The sequence below is a fragment of the Pholis gunnellus genome (genome assembly GCF_910591455.1).
Source record: "Pholis gunnellus genome assembly, chromosome: 11".
Taxonomy (NCBI): Eukaryota; Metazoa; Chordata; class Actinopteri; order Perciformes; family Pholidae; genus Pholis; species Pholis gunnellus.
The window spans coordinates 4,421,749-4,439,001 of NC_136538.1; the positions used below are offsets into that span (position 1 = coordinate 4,421,749).

Genomic DNA, 17,253 nt, shown 5'->3' on the forward strand with positions numbered 1-17,253 from the left:
ATATAGATTTAAGGAGACTTTTTTCGATAAAAAAAAGAAAAAGAAAATGTAATTTCTTTTTTAAATTTCTTTATGAACGTTGCTTTCTACGACTCTCTCTTCGGTTAAAAATCTCGCTCTGAACCCCAAATGGGGCTCGCTCGGGTCCAAGAGGATTTATTAAGATTCACCGTAGACCATGATGTGGTTTACAAATTGACAACATTTGATACAGTTATTAGGGTCATGTGTACCAAAAAGATATGCCACATTTGTATGACCCTTCAAGGGACCCTACAGGGACCACACACACTGCACTGTAAGGTCCAGGTCAACCAGTGTCGCTGTAAGTTCACAGTAAAGCTTGATTTTTTATTTCAGCACCACGGTCAGCTCACTGAACAGCAGCAGACGGGAAGGGAGGGACTGAGAGCAGCAGTGCAGCTGCAAGTCCAGGGCCTGCAGGAGCATGTTGGGAGAACAGGCTTAGCCCAAACCCATCATCATCATCATCATCATCATCATCATCATCATCATCATCATCATCATCATCATCATCATCATCATCATCATCATCCTCTCATAACATGGCCAAACCGACAACCAATTCCCTGTCTATCACTGCGGGTATGCAACAAAGCATGCATGTTTGACTTGTTCAACAGCTTTTACCCACGGGAGGTTCCTTTTTAGGGCAGCAATGTTCATGGAGAGTGCCAAACGCTTTACACATTCAACTGCAAACGTCTCAATTTTAATTATTGACTTTTTTTTTCCAGATACATCTCAGAGATGACATGTGCTATCACATATTCACAGACTTTCTTCACCTAATTATCAACTTGTTGCTTGTATATGATGTTTAACTTTCAGTCTATCCTGTGCTTATTGGATTGGTATTAACCCAAGCAATCCAAAATAAAACAGACACGAGACAATTTTGACCTTAAAAAGACAACAAAAAAAAGGAAAAGAGGCCTGTTTTGTAAAAAAAACGTTTTTCAATTCGTAGAAAAAGGGGACAGTATTCATTTTAGCATTCCTCAGTAAAAGCCCCTAAGTGTGTGTGTGTGTGTGTGTTGATTTGTATTTTATTTTGAAATTGAATACTCATATCCCAAAAAAGATGTTGCTTATCATGAGCTTTACGACTCGTCGCCGTGTGTATGCTGGAAGGACTGAAGCTGCAAGCAAATACTGCTCGTCCATCTTCAGGTAAGCAGCTGCACTGAGAATTTTCATAAAGCTATGGGGGGGGGGGGGGGGGGGGGTTATGTGTTGAGATGTATGCGTCACGTAAGGTCTGTTTTATTCGGTGACAGTGAGCAGTAACGTGACGTTAGCCGGCTCAGCCATGGCAGCCCTAATACTTATGTTTGGGTTGAATATCATTTTGATTCAGTTCTGGAATTATTTTGAATACATTTTTTTTTTTCGTTTTTCACTTTCAGATATTTGAGTTCTTATATTTTCAGATTCAAATCTTTTTCTTTTCGGTTTCAAATCTTTTTTTTTTTTCAGTTTCAAATCTTTTTTTCACTTTCAGATCTTTTTTTTTTGTTTAGACTTTTGACCCTGATCTAGCGTGGGCGGCATGGTATCAACTGAGAGGGGCGTGTCATCATGAGTGCCAGCATAACAACGAAGGCCGAGGACCGTCCTCAACCACGTTGAACGTTACACATCTGCAGCACAACAATGCAACATGCCCGTTCATTCAAAGATGAATCCAAAAGCAACACTGACCGGGAATATCGTAATGCATAGTGAGTACTTGTACTTTTGATACGTTAAGTACATTTTCCCAATAATACTTACATAATTTTACTTCAGTAAGGACTTTAACTTGTGGTGGAGTATTTTAACAGTGTGTTATTAGTACTTTTACTTCTGGATATTGGATAATACTCTCAATGTAGGCTCATTAATACTAGAAGGGGCGAGACAGAACAAGAGACGATGTATTACTTCTGTTTATCTCTGAATTTTGCTTTATTCCTTTTTTTTAGCTAATGCAAGGAAAGCGTATTTACAGAATGCATTTCAACTATTTTATATAATGCATCAAAATATTAAAAGGGAAATGTTGAATAAAATGCTATAAAATGAAACAGCCAGAGACCATTTTGAAAGAAATCAAAAACAGATCATAAAATACTAGAGGTGGAGCTGTAAGGTGGACATGGTGCAGTGTTTAGGGTTTAGTCAGAGGCAGAGAGCATACAAGTATTTAACTTGTATTTAAAGGTAGTCAAATGATATCTTCTGGAAGTGTGTTCCAGTTCTGTGATGCGTAGTAAACAGTTAGCAGACTGAGAGTTTCATATCGGGATGTCCAGATTTATCGCCTGCCGATCGTTATCCGCCGTTGATTCAGTAAATAAAATGCAATCAGGATCAGCTTTAGGGAGCTTCTAATACATCATGTAAACTATACTGATGCCAATCATTTCAATCAATGCAACTGTTGAAATGAAAATACAAGAGTTCATTTTCTAATCATTTTGAGTTGTGTTTTTATGCAAATAACCACTATAGATGATAGTAACAAGGTAAAGGGATACAGGTTTACAACACTGACTTCAGGCGGTTAAAATCATTTTTTAAATATTTTTAAAATATATTTATATTTATCGGCTAAAAAACACTTGATCAGGGCATCTCCACTTATGTTAAGAGACACTGAGCGACGCTTGATCCGAAGGTGTTGTTTCTGTTAAACAGCTGTTTATCACAGTCCCTACCAGCCACCAGACAACATGCTTCATCATGTAGTCCCACTATTTAATACAAATTAAATGATTTCTCAAGCTCTACGCGTTTCCTCCCCAGGTGATTGACATGTTGCCGGTGGTGGTGATCCACGGAGGGGCGGGTGATAGCCCGAAGGAGCAGTCCGAAAAGTCCATGTCGGGGGTGTGCTCGGCGGCCCGAGCCGGGTACGCCGTCCTCCGGGGAGGAGGCAGCAGCATGGACGCCGTGGTGGAGGCCGTGAGTCAGCTGGAGAACAACCCCTACTTCAGCGCAGGTAACGTAAAAACATTTGAAACGTACGCAGCGTAATGTCGCTGTTCTTCCTCGTATCAAAGTCTGAACGTGTTGCACTTGTTCGATACATGTTTCGTCTTTTTTTGTATTTGTTTTCATGTTCATAGTGTGCTATTGAGGTGTGTGTGCAGAATCTGGTTGGTTACTTAAAAGTACACGCCCCCCAATCAGCTGATAGAGTAATTCCAAGGAGAGGAGAGACAGAGATTACGAGTGAGTGTCTTCCTGACTGAACTTGCGCTCAAGCTTCATATAATAATGAATTGCTGTCATACTTTTTAATGAAAAGAAAAACACATAGCAATACATTTAAAAAAATAAATAAAAAGTGTACACGTTGAATCGTGTACAAAACTCGTTACTGTTAGACCGGTGTTACGGTTCAACCAGTGACCCTGTTAACTGGCGACCTTCAGCCGAATGCGTCTGTTGTTGTCCTAGCTACGGCAGCTGTTGCAAATGGGAAGAGAACACGTAGCTGTCCTCGTGAATGCCGCATTGTTTAGTTTTGCAATACAGTGTCAAACCTTCTCATTTACAGTCTTTGGTGAAAACATACCGGAATCGACGTTGGAGCGTCTTTTGAGGAAAACTAGTCCACTCGAGTTTGAAACGTCGCTTGTTGCAAATTCCCCTTCCTTTGAAATAATAAAGTTGATATAAAAACAAACAAACACATAATCGTCTTTGGAGCCTGTTTTGTGGAAACATGTGTTACGTAGAAGAACTCTGTGGCACAGTCAAAAAAAAAAAAAAAAAAAAAAAATGTAAAGGTATATACGGGATTCAAACTCATATCATTGAGTGGAAAAATAGTTGGCAGCCAGAGGCAGTGCCATTACGCCACAATAGATACAACGACATTCTGGAGGCATACACACAAATCTAAAATACAGTCAGTAGTCGCTCCTAAGAGCGGAGGTAACCAGATCAACTTGTGACCGCAGAGGAAGATCAACTTGTGACTGCACTTCGGTTTACCATGCAGCATTTTGAAGTGCACCACGGAGCACTTTTGAATACAGCTGGTTTCCGAAACAAATCTTTGTAGCGCTGCTAATTAATGAGGCAAACGTTTGTGATGTGTTCATGAGTTGAAAATACACAATGTGGACATTAATGTATCAGAAAAAAACATAAATGGCAAGGCCATAAAATGAAGAATTTAACCAGCCAAGAACACAGAGTGCAAGTTGAGTTAATGTGACTTTAATAAGTCAAAAAATACATAATCACATTCAATTTGTCAAAAACATTGATGACATTCATTTTCAATTGCAAGCTGGACACAGAGTCTAGAAATCAGAACTGCACTTCTGATTTCTAGACTCTGTCCAGCTTGCACTCAACTTGACTCAACTCTCAACTCAACTTGCACTCTGTGTAAGAGTGCAAGTTGACTCAACTTGACTCAACTCTCAACTCAACTTGCACTCAGCCTCTGGCTGCCAACTATTTTTCCACTCAATGATGAGTTAGAATCCCGTATATACCTTTCCATTTTTTTTTTTTTTTGACTGTGCCACAGAGTTCTTCTACGTAACACATGTTTCCACAAAACAGGCTCCAAAGACGATTATGTGTTTGTTTGTTTTTATATCAACTTTATTATTTCAAAGGAAGGGGAATTTGCTCCCTTCCTGTTTCAACACATAAACAAGCAAGCGACGTTTCAAACTCGAGTGGACTAGTTTTCCTCAAAAGACGCTCCAACGTCGATTCCGGTATGTTTTCACCAAAGACTGTAAATGAGAAGGTTTGACACTGTATTTCAAAACTAAACAATGCGGCATTCACGAGGACAGCTACGTGTTCTCTTCCCATTGGCAACAGCTGCCGTAGCTAGGACAACAACAGACGCATTCGGCTGAAGGTCGCCAGTTAACAGGGTCCCTGGTTGAACCGTAACACCGGCAACTTGTTGACGTGCAGCTTCCCATTTTACAGCATGTGGCAATTTGTTATTGGTGTTTTTTAGGCACTTTTACCTTGGTGGCTTGTTCATGGCCAAGAGTTTAACTCTGTTTTGTGTCGACTTTCAGCTTTCATTCAATGGATAAAACTAAAAAATCATATTAATAACTGTTTAGGAATTACAGCCATTTCTACACAGTCATCCCCATTTTCAGAGGCTCAAAAGTAATGAGACAAACTAACATAATTGTGAATATAATCATTATCTGTAATACTTGGCGGAAAATCCTTTGCAGTCAATGATTGCCTGAAGTCTGGCACCATAAACATCACCAAACGCTGAGTTCCCTCCCTTTAGATGCTTTGCCGGACCTTCTACTGCAGCCTCCTTCAGCTTCTGCCTGTTTGTGGGTCTTTCTGCCTTCAGGTTTATCTTAAGGAAGTGAAAAGCTGCTCGCTTGGGTTGAGATCAGGTGACTGACTTGGCCAATTGAAGAATATTCAATTTTTTTTGCCATAAGAAGCTCTTGGGTTGTTTTTACATTATCTTTAGGTCATAATCCATCTGCACTGTGAGGCGCCGTCCAATCAGTTTTGTAGCATTAGTCTGAATCTGAGCAGATAGTTTAGCCCGAAACACCTCAGAACTCATCCTGCTGCTTCTATCAGCTGTGACATCATCAATGAACACCAGTGACCCAGTTCAATTGGCATCATGAGCCGTTCCTTTCCTTCTCCACACTTTTCTCTTCCCATCATTCTGGTACAAGTTCATCTTGGTTTCATCCAAAGAATCTTGTTCCCAAACTGGTCAGGCTGTTTCACATGTGTTCTGTTAAAGTCTAGTCGGCCTTCTTGTTCTTCAGTGTCACCAGAGGTTTGCACCTTGTTGTGAACCCTCTGTGTTTAGATTCATGAAGATTGTACACTTTAACAATGACACGCCTACCTCCTCCAGAGTGTTCTTGACTTCAGTAGATGTTATGAAGGGTTTTTCTTCACCAAGGTAAGAATTCTGCAACCAACCACTTTAGATGTCTTGCGTGGCCTTCAGGGCTCGTTGCTGTTGGTTAGCTTGCCTGTGAATTCCTTCTTTTTAAAAATGTACCAAACTGTTGATTTGGTCAATCCTAATGTTTCTGCTATCTGACTGAGAGGTTAAAAACCTAATAATGGCCTCCTTCATCGACACCTTTTTGGTTTCATGCTGAGAGTTCCAAGGACCAACTACCAACTGCTAATATAACATTTTGAATCCTATTGTCAGCATCATTTGTCATGAAATAGAGACAGAACAGGCTACACCTGGCCATGAAACCGTTTGTCAGACAATTGTCCAATTACTTTTGAGCCTCTGAAAATATCAGGGGCTGTAAAAAAATGGCCATAATTCCACAACGGTTCATGTAATATTGTAGTTTTATCCATAAAGCTGAAAGTCTAAACTTCAACCACATATTGACTGCTTAGTTTGAAAAACATTGGAGTCGTGTAGACAGGCTAAAATTGTGTCACAGTCCAAATACTAATGGCCCTGACTGTAGATAAATATCGTATATATAGACATACTAAAAAAATAATAGTAGTTAATTACAAAGCTTGAGCAAAATCTTTCCCCTCCAGAAATTTCCCTTCAACTATATCGTCTCTCCATAGCCAGACAATGCAACAATTATACTAGACCCAACTGTATCACATGCTCTTGAACGCTTTTACATCTTCGGTACTTCACGAGCTGTCCTGCAGCTCTAGCTGTAGGCCAAATGTCACCTCTGTGCACAAGAGATTCATTGTCACTTCCAGGGTGTGGGTCGGTGCTGAACGCCAAAGGGGAGGTGGAGATGGATGCCATTGTGATGGATGGGAAAGCGCTGGGCAGTGGTGCCGTGTCTGCTGTTCGCAACATAGCCAACCCCATCCAGCTAGCAAGGCTGGTTATGGACAAGGTGCGTACATTTCAATCTGGGATGAACATGCAATTTATCAGTGTAAAAAGTATCAGTTTAAAAAGTGTACCTTGAAACACACCACAGTACAAATAGGCTCTGTAATAGTTTCTAGATGTGTTTCATTGGAGGGAATTTTTGATACTCTATTTCAGACGAGTCATGCGTGTCTGACGTCAGAGGGGGCCAATCGGTTCGCCCGGTCCATGGGTGTCCCCGAGGTGCCCCCCGAGTCCCTCATCACAGAGTACTCCCGCATGCACTGGACAAAGAACCTGGCACCCGACGCCGACCCCGTGGAGTGCCAAATGTGAGACGAAGCACTGTGTGAACTCTTTTTTGACTGATTCCAGCACTGACTCGGCATAAAACACGTCCAAACATGTCCAGACGTTGATAGAAACTCAAAACCAGCCCTGCTGCACAATCCCCTTCTCTGCTGTTGATCCGTAATGCAAGTCATTCAAAAAAACACGGCACAGCAATCAATTCTTTAACTGTCTCTTCAGACCAGCTGACCAAAGACCGAGCAGATTGTGAGGAAACTAGGATAGGATACACCTGGGTCTCCTCAGAGGCACATTTAAGGGACTCCAACATCCTCAGTGATGTCAGGTTTTCCCAATCGAGGCGGGGGTGGGGGCTGAACTAAAAGCCCCCACAGATTCCCCTGGACGTCACTAAATACACTCCTCATACCTCACAACCCTCTTGAGTGAATATTTATTGGAAAGTGAGGAATATTTGGAGCACACAAGCTCCCGAATCAATAATGGCAATTTTGATTTTGCAGCCGTCGTAGTTTGAGGAGGTTCTTTTGGATGTTTGCACAGGTTTATTTTTCAGTGTGGCTTTGTGGCACAAAGGCAGTAAAACTGCCTGTACAAAAGCACACTGACTGTAATCCTGCGGGCTTAATAATAATAACTAGAACATTTCGCAAGACATTTTGACAGTGTGGCTTCTACTGCCCGAAGATGTCGCAATATACACACACGCCGGGGGAGTGAAGAGTGTTAGCTCCCATCATTTCCAAGGCTTCTGAAACAAAGATGTATATGTCCAGTACAGAAATGACGGGAGCCATTTGTGGACTGTCAATCCAAGAGTATGAATCTAAAATGCAGAAAAGAGAGTAGCACTATCTCAATTGAACCTGAACGACACTACCGGTAACATCGGCGTGTGTGTATATTACGACGTCTTCTGGCAGTAGAAGCCACGCTGTCAAAATTTCTTGCGAAAATTTTCAAGTAATTCAGTGTGGCTTTGTGGCACAAAGGCAGTAAAACTGCCTGTGCCAAACTGTAATCCTGCGGGCTTAATAATAATCTTGATCCAAAAGTTTGGCACGCTTCTCCTCAAACAGCGTTGCCAACAGCGGCGCGAAAAGTATATCGAAACGTGCGGCCCAATCGGGAATGGTGTGCTATGACTTTTATAAGAGATTCGCCCAGCGGTTTTCCCGAAAATCCCGAAAAACTGATCAAAATTGCCCCATAGACTGAATGGGGTTTCGGCGTGAAGAGAGCAAAAAAAACACAGAACTTTGGACCCATATTGACAAGCCATACTTTAACGTAGAAAAATGATTTAAAGTTTAAAACGCAGACAAAACGCTGGACGTTATTGAGCCAAATGGACATTTTGATAGCTAACACAGTTTTCATGAAGTCGCAGATTAAGTTTCAGGAACATTTTGGGTCCATTTCAGATTTTAGAATGGGTGTGTATTGCGCAGCTCGTTAAGGGCTAGAGTGAGGGCATAATTGTCAGAGTGGAGCGGAGCAGGAAAATATTCTGTGATTTCTACAAAGAAATTGCTCAGAGTCCCACAATTTTCACTCTTCATGCAATATGTTTTGCAAAAAGTTAGCTAATCGTGTGCTGGTCTAGAGAAATGACTGTGGAATCCAGCACATTTACACATTTTGCACTACAGACCTTAATTGACAGGAAAACCAGCTTTCTGCTCCATTAGACTCCATGTTAAATCTGACCACTCATTTCTCAAAGAAAGCAGACGGTACCACTTTTGTATATTGCTCTGGAGCTCACATTTTTAACACCACAAACATAAAGAACACATCAGCGCGTTCGCCAGAGTCTTATCTTTCTCACGGTATCCATATTTTGGCACTATGACTCCTGCTTTTTGTTAAAAGGAGGCAGGAGTTTTGTTCAAAACCACTGTTTACTATCAGTCTGCCTCTAACACCAGGTGCGTCCTCACCATGTCAACCAGTTACACACGCACGCAGGCTCTCTCTGTCTGTCTCTCTACACACACTGTCTGTCTGTCTGTCTCTCTCTATATCTGTCTTCCTCTCTCTCTCTCTCTCTGTCTGTCTGTCTCACTCACTCACTCTGTCTCTCTCTATCTTTCTGTCTCCCCCCATTTCAAAATAAAAGCCCCACAGAGTGAATCCTAACTGGAATACTTGTGATGAAGCCTGCCATTTAATAACCTTTGTGTTTGTGTCAAACATTATGAATATGTCTCCTCTCCCCATCTCTCACCCACCCAGTCCCACCCTTTCAAAATAAAAGCCCCATAGATTAACTGTATCTTAACATGAAGCTCAGAATGAGGTTCGTACAGAACGCTCCCATCATTTCCAAAGGCTTCTCAAATAAAGATGTATATGTCCAGTACAGAAATGACGGGAGCCATTTGTGGACTGTCAATCCAAGAGTATGAATCTAAAATGCAGAAAAGAGAGTAGCACTATCTCAATTGAACCTGAACGACACGACCGGTAACATCGGCGTGTGTGTATATTGCGACATCTTCGGGCAGTAGAAGCCACACTGTCAAAATTTCTTGCGAAATTTTCTAGTTTGTATTTGTTGTTTTGCTTTGACTCTGGGTCATCATTGGAATTCAATGTTATTGCTGCGACTCCCTGCCAAGCTCTACACATTTCAGAGCGGCTTCTTAAGCCTACAAGTGGAGAGGAGGGAAAAAACAAGAAAACAATAGTTTTTAGCTAGTTCTAACTTGGTTGATTCAACTCAATTTATTTTGTATAGCCCAAAATCACAAATTTGCCTCAGAGGGCTTCACAATCAGTACACATCCTCTGTCCCAGGACCCTCACATCGGTACAGGAAGAACTCTCCCTAAAGTAACCTTTAACGGGGAGAAAAGAGGAAGAAGTCAGTCCGAGTTAATTCTTCTGTTCCTGTGTGTGTTTCTGTGTAGGGGGAAGATGGGCACGGTCGGAGCCGTGGCGGTCGACAGCGAGGGCAACATAGCCTGTGCGACCTCCACCGGTGGGGTGCTGAACCAGATGGAGGGACGGGTGGGCGACACGGCCTGCATCGGTCAGTCCTCACATACATGAGAGAGAGAGAGAGAGAGCCGGCTCTGTTAACAGCCCACCGCGAGCTCTGTGTCTGCTGACAACAACGCTGCACAACAATGCGGACACCCGTTGCACGGGGCAACCTTTGATTCTTTTGTGGAATGATAATGAAACGCACGTTCCTTTTGAATTAAAAGGGGGGCTTCCAATTGACGACCAGTGTGATCAGACCAATTTATACGAATGATGTCGGAGACACTGCGCCGACTGGCTCACACTCATAACCCTACTGGTGCCAGAACCCAGAGTGACCTTTGAGAAGACGAGTACACGTGGGGTTGTGTAATACTGAGGTTTGGTAAACAGCAGCGAGTGGGTTTTGACCGCTACAGGCTCGTCTAATCTGCCACTATCAGTGAAAGAGTGATCGGACTGTGTTGAGTCAGATGTACAAGGAGCCGTCATTTTGTGTTCCGCTTCGTCTCGAAAAGATTTTTCACTTTTGTTTTGGAAGCGCATAAGACAAAGACACATTTCTTTTTAACATCTATTTGTGGCTATGTAAAAACTTTGTTTTTAGCCACCAACGTCAAATACTTTCATGCATCTATATCAAACTACAGGACTGTCTCAGAAAATTAGAATATTGTGATAATCCCCATACTTGTGATTTAGTTTACTGAACCAAGCTGAGTGTTTTTCAAGGCTCAGGAAACCCTTGCAGGTGTTTCGAGTTAATTAGACGATTCAAGTGATTAGTTGAATACCCTACTAGTATACTTTTTCATGATATTCTAATATTTAGAGATAGGATATTTGAGTTTTCTTAAGCTGTAAGCCATAATCAGCAATATTAAAAGAATAAAAGGCTTGCAATATTTCAGTTGATTTGTAATGAATCCAGAATGCATGACATTTTTGTTTTTTTAATTGCATTACACAAAATAAAGAACTTTATCACAATATTCTAATTTTCTGAGACAGTCCTGTATGTCTCGCAGTGCGTTTCGTTTTCCACGGTCAGTTCTTTTCCTCTTGTTGCTGATCCTTCAGTATCAGCCGTAGCCACAAACTGCAATGCGAAAACTAAAATCCTCTAAAGAAAAATCTCCTCCAACTTCCTTGAACTGCCAAACTTTGCCCGTGAAATTAGGCTAAACGAAGGCTCCTCCGTCCTACATGCTGTCAATCATTTCCTCTGATTTGGCGGGAGTCGGACATGGGGACAGGCATTAAGGCCAACTATTTAGAAATAGCCAATCCTCAAACTTACGTTTCCATCAAACAGAGGCACCAGTATTGAACTGTGACTGTTTAACAATAAGTTAAAGCTCCTTGTAGTTGCTTTAACAACATGAGGGCTATCGATGAAAGGCACAAAGATCAAAACCAAAACGTTTGAATCACAAGGAAGTCAGTGGGTCAGCTGTTAGTCAGTCTGTTGCTCAGCTTCTCATGTCTGAACATCGTCTTCTGTCCGTGGCGTGAACCTCAGTGTGCTGTAAGCTGTGAAGTAGACGTCTACTGCTGCTCCTCTTCTATAAAAATGGCAGCATTGCAAACAAACTTCAGTCTGGGAAATTAGAATATTGAGGCCAGATTGAATTATAGCTGTAGAATACGTGTTAAAGCTAACAAACGTGTGTTAATGCCGCCACAGTGTAGTTCAGAAGAACAGCAGCTGAAGCATTACTCTCCCATCTAGTGACACAGATGTGCAATTGCATCCTTTTCATAACTTTGCAAAGAAGGGTTTAGGCATTAAACTGTTGAACTGTTCCCTCGTTTACTTTATTTCTTACACCTTCGCATTTGCAAATTACTTTAAGAGGGAAAAAAAAGTTGTAAATAAACGTTATTATTTTGTCCGATTCACCCAATTGATCACAATCCATTTCCATTTCCAGCTGACTCTTTTTTTTTTCCACACCCATTTTTTCACACGATGCAATGAAACTCAAAGTAACATTTTATTTTATTATTTCATTTTTGAAATGTCACCGGCTGCAGGGAGTGGAGGTTATGCTGACAACCAGGTGGGAGCAGTGTCATCTACAGGCCACGGAGAAGCCATCATGAAGGTTACTCTAGCCAGACTCATCCTGTTCCACATGGAGCAAGGTAACACGCACACACACACACACACACACACACACACACACACACACACACACACACACACACACACACACACACACACACACAGTTTCTGCAGTGGGATATGGTGTCACGGAGAAGGTGATTTGTTCTTCACGTTACACTGACTTCTGGATGAACACTATCCTAAAACAACAACCTCATTATTCCTTCTCTCCTCTGTTCTCAGGTCAGTCGGTGGAGGCCGCCAGTGATTTAGGCCTGGCCTACATGAAGTCCAGAGTTGGTGGGCTGGGCGGGGTGGTGACTGTGGACCCTCGGGGCCACTGGGCCGCTCGCTTCTCCAGCCTGCACATGGCCTGGGCTGCAGCCCAGAAAGACACCGTGCACTACGGCCTGTACTCCGGGGAACACTTCACGCAGAGCATCGATGACCCACTCTGACAGGAGATGCACCACTTCTATTTGTAGGATTCAATGAATCAAGAATATTAATACCAATGGTTCTGATGAACAATCGTCTTAGTATTGATTTTACCAATATGTCGTTATCTTAATAATCATGTGAGAGACATTAGTCAAGAAACATACAGACAGACTCAACTGATGAGGCGCAATCATGAAATGATCTCCAGCACACAGGCAGCCGAAGATTTCTCTTAACACGGTCGTGAAGACCCATCGTCAAACAACCTGCACGATATCAGACACAATGGTGACTTTTATCAACATTCAAACTTGCAAAATGTTTGTCGATCAGAAGTTGCTTTTACAGCAACTCTCTGTAGACCAAAAGTTGCTTTTACAGCAACTCTATGTAGACCAAAAGTAGCTTTTACAGCAACTTTCTTTAAAGTTTAAATCACAAACGAAGTTAGACATATAGGCAACAGCTTTGGAGAACAAATGTCAGCCCAACTGAGGAGAAATCATATTTTCCCTACATTTTAAAATCATTTTTAATTCTCTGCAATCAAGTAGAACTCGGTGTCCATCTATAATTCCCCCCCAAAAGTCTTTAACTATAAAACTTTAATCTGTCATACCTGGACAACTAGACAAGTATTGAAATTGCCGTATTCTACATATAATATAATATATAATAATATAACAGCAACAACATTGCCAAAAATCCTAGTCCTATTTTTTGATTTTTAAACTTCATCAAAATGGAATTTTCTACTATTATAAATAGATGAATGAATAGAAAACTGATCATGCATGATTCTCTTTTGGGGTTTTTCTTTACACCAGAAAGCTTTTTTCAAATTAAATGAATAATAGATGTTTTAATTTTTGTATTATTGTGATTTTCAAATGACCTTTTGACAAAAATATTTCCTCTATAATAGAAGACTTGTGTGATCATATCTTTATCTTGTGTAATAAATCCGTATAATTTGTGAGGTAAGAACGGAGCATCCATCTGATTTATGTGGATGTTGGTGAAGCGCCGCCAACGTTTGAACCAGAGCCAGTATTTGTGAATCGCTGCTGATCAGATGATGAAGCTTTGTGTAAAGAAAACACTGATTCTTGACAATAAATGCCTTCTAATCCCTGACCATTGTGACTTTCATGCTTCATTCCCCCATAAAGCCTGTGTGTGTGTGGAGGTGCGCTGATGTGCAGCGCTCTGACTGCGTGCGTTTCCCTCTTGGCTCCACTAGATGGTGCTGTCGAAACACAAGCCGACACCTAAAGTGCAGAATGGGATCAGGTTCATCTTTGCTGTGCGACATTATAAATGAACTCTTTTTGCTGTTTTTATTTTAATATTTTGATAGGAAGGAAGATTTTACAGATGCTGCGTGTCTATCTTCGGCTGTACTAAAGTAAAGGCAACAAAACGTTGAAACAAATTATTCTTTTTTAAATCCATTGTGCAACATATTCATAAAGAATAAATGTCAGTAAGCATTCATGTGGTGGTACAGAGGTTAAAAGACATGAAAATGGGGCTAAAGTCAGAGTTTATTGAAATATATATATATAGTATCATAAAGGTGTGTTTGCAACAGGGCTTATTTCTGAAATAACCTATTTGCTTCCTTATTGTCGAAGGAAAATGAGCTTTTCACCTGGTTGATCAGACTTAAAATGTCCTCCTGGTTGATGACATCATTTGGTCTCTCATCTCCTCTGACGTCCCTGTAGCTCTCCATCTGCTCAGTAGAATATCTGTGCTTTCTCATCTCTTCTGCGGCGCCTCAAACAGATCAGTGAAATCGGACCCGCGGCTTCTCTCCTCCCCTGCCTTTGTCTCTCCTCTGCCGTGTTTGCATTCTCACGCAGACGAAACACACATTTGGTTCTCTACCGCCTCTCTACACAACACATTGTTTTGCTCGCAGATCATTGTCCATATTGAGATTGTGTTATTTTAGAGTTGTGTTATTAAACCTGGCCTGTTTGTATTAACCTGCTAGACCAGGGGTGGCCAACCCGCGGCTCCCGAGCCGCATGCGGATCTTTGCCCGGTTTCATGCGGCTCTTACGTTCATATCGAAGTTTGTATTTGTGTTTTTTTAATGTTCGTGTTCGCTTCGCTTGAGTTAAATAGGGTATTTTCGTCAAACGCGCATGTGCGGCCACAGATTACGTTCCTCGTCGACCCATTTAACGCCGAGACGGACTGTTTGAAAGCCCCGCTAGTCACAGATGAGGATGCGGCTGAGTTGGAGATGATCGATCTTTGTGAGGAGGACCAACTCAAACCTGCTTTAAGGGAAGGGACCATTGAGTTCTGGAAAAGTGTGCCAATGAAAAAATACCCCAATGTCAAACGGGCTGCGCTTAAGATACTGTCAATGTTTGGGTCAACATACGTCTGCGAGTCTGTGTTTTCTACCCTGAAACACGTGAAATCAAAGCATCGATCTGTTCTGACTGACACCCATGTGAAAGAATTGCTTCGAGTGGCAACAACGGAATACAAGCCAGATTTGAAGAGGATTGTTCAAGGCAAGGAATGCCAGAAGTCCCACTAAGTAACATGCATAGTAAAAGAAAAACACTATTGTAAATTATTATATTTTTGTTTGTGGACTTGGTTGAACTGAGAGTTTGTCTGTGTGAGACAGTGCACACAATGTTCATTGTTGAAAATGACTGGCCTGTGGTCTTAGGAGTCAATTTCTGTCATTATCATGTTGGTGTGACATTTATAATAAATCTGGCTGAGCAAAGGTATGTGTGTGTGTGAGGAAGGGATAGGGTGATGTTCATGTGTGCCCATGCGTATGATGTGGCTCTTTGCGGTAACACAGTAAAAAATGTGGCTCTTGGTCTCTGACTGGTTGGCCACCCCTGTGCTAGACTGATGAGAGGGAGGTATTTCAATAAATATTAACATTAAAATGTAAAAAATACAAATGTTCCATGACTTATTTTGTGACTTGTGACCAGTCTTCTAAGGCCAGAGCAAAGAAATGTACATATAGATTTAAGGAGACTTTTTTCGATAAAAAAAAGAAAAAGAAAATGTAATTTCTTTTTTAAATTTCTTTATGAACGTTGCTTTCTACGACGCTCTCTTCGGTTAAAAATCTCGCTCTGAACCCCAAATGGGGCTCGCTCGGGTCCAAGAGGATTTATTAAGATTCACCGTAGACCATGATGTGGTTTACAAATTGACAACATTTGATACAGTTATTAGGGTCATGTGTACCAAAAAGATATGCCACATTTGTATGACCCTTCAAGGGACCCTACAGGGACCACACACACTGCACTGTAAGGTCCAGGTCAACCAGTGTCGCTGTAAGTTCACAGTAAAGCTTGATTTTTTATTTCAGCACCACGGTCAGCTCACTGAACAGCAGCAGAGGGGAAGGGAGGAACTGAGAGCAGCAGTGCAGCTGCAAGTCCAGGGCCTGCAGGAGCATGTTGGGAGAACAGGCTTAGCCCAAACCCATCATCATCATCATCATCATCATCATCATCATCATCCTCTCATAACATGGCCAAACCGACAACCAATTCCCTGACTATCACTGCGGGTATGCAGCAAAGCATGCATGTTTGACTTGTTCAACAGCTTTTACCCACGGGAGGTTCCTTTTTAGGGCAGCAATGTTCAGGGAGAGCACCAAACGCTTTACACATTCAACTGCACACGTCTCAATTTTAATTATTGACTTTTTTTTTCCAGATACATCTCAGAGATGACATGTGCTGTCACATATTCACAGACTTTCTTCACCTAATTATCAACTTGTTGCTTGTATATGATGTTTAACTTTCAGTCTATCCTGTGCTTATTGGATTGGTATTAACCCAAGCAATCCAAAATAAAACGGACGCTAGGCAATTTTGACCTTAAAAAGACAAAAAAAAGGAAAAGAGGCCTGTTTTGTAAAAAAAACGTTTTCCAATTAGTAGAAAAAGGGGACAGTATTCATTTTAGCATTCCTCAGTAAAAGCCCCTAAGTGTGTGTGTGTGTGTTGATTTGTATTTTATTTTGAAATTGAATACTCATATCCCGGAAAAGATGTTGCTTATCATGAGCTTTACGACTCGTCGCCGTGTGTATGCTGGAAGGACTGAAGCTGCAAGCAAATACTGCTCGTCCTTCTTCAGGTAAGCAGCTGCACTGAGAATTTTCATAAAGCTATGGGGGGGGTTATGTGTTGAGATGTATGCGTCACGTAAGGTCTGTTTTATTTGGTGACAGTGCGCAGTAACGTGACGTTAGCCGGCTCAGCCATGGCCCTGATACTTATTTTTGGGTTGAATATAATTTTGATTCAGTTCTGGAATTATTTTGAATACATTTTTTTTTTCGTTTTTCACTTTCAGATATTTGAGTTCTTATATTTTCAGATTCAAATCTTTTTTTTTTCGGTTTCAAATCTTTTTTTTTCAGTTTCAAATCTTTTTTTCACTTTCAGATCTTTTTTTTCAGTTCAGACTTTTGACCCTGATCTAGCGTGGGGGGCATGGTATCAACTGAGAGGGG

The 17,253-nt window shown here is 41.4% G+C and overlaps 1 protein-coding gene across 1 annotated transcript; it reads left to right on the plus strand.

The window, feature by feature from the left end:
- Positions 1 to 1,045: 1,045 nt before the first annotated feature.
- On the plus strand, positions 1,046 to 13,154 carry LOC306703506 (isoaspartyl peptidase/L-asparaginase-like). Its single transcript, XM_079169491.1, has 7 exons — positions 1,046 to 1,194; positions 2,812 to 3,007; positions 6,745 to 6,887; positions 7,043 to 7,197; positions 10,093 to 10,214; positions 12,206 to 12,316; positions 12,522 to 13,154. The coding sequence occupies exons 2-7, from the start codon at positions 2,821 to 2,823 to the stop codon at positions 12,734 to 12,736; spliced, it is 933 nt and encodes a 310-aa protein (XP_079025617.1). The 5' UTR covers positions 1,046 to 1,194; positions 2,812 to 2,820; the 3' UTR covers positions 12,737 to 13,154.
- The last annotated feature ends 4,099 nt before the right edge of the window (positions 13,155 to 17,253 follow it).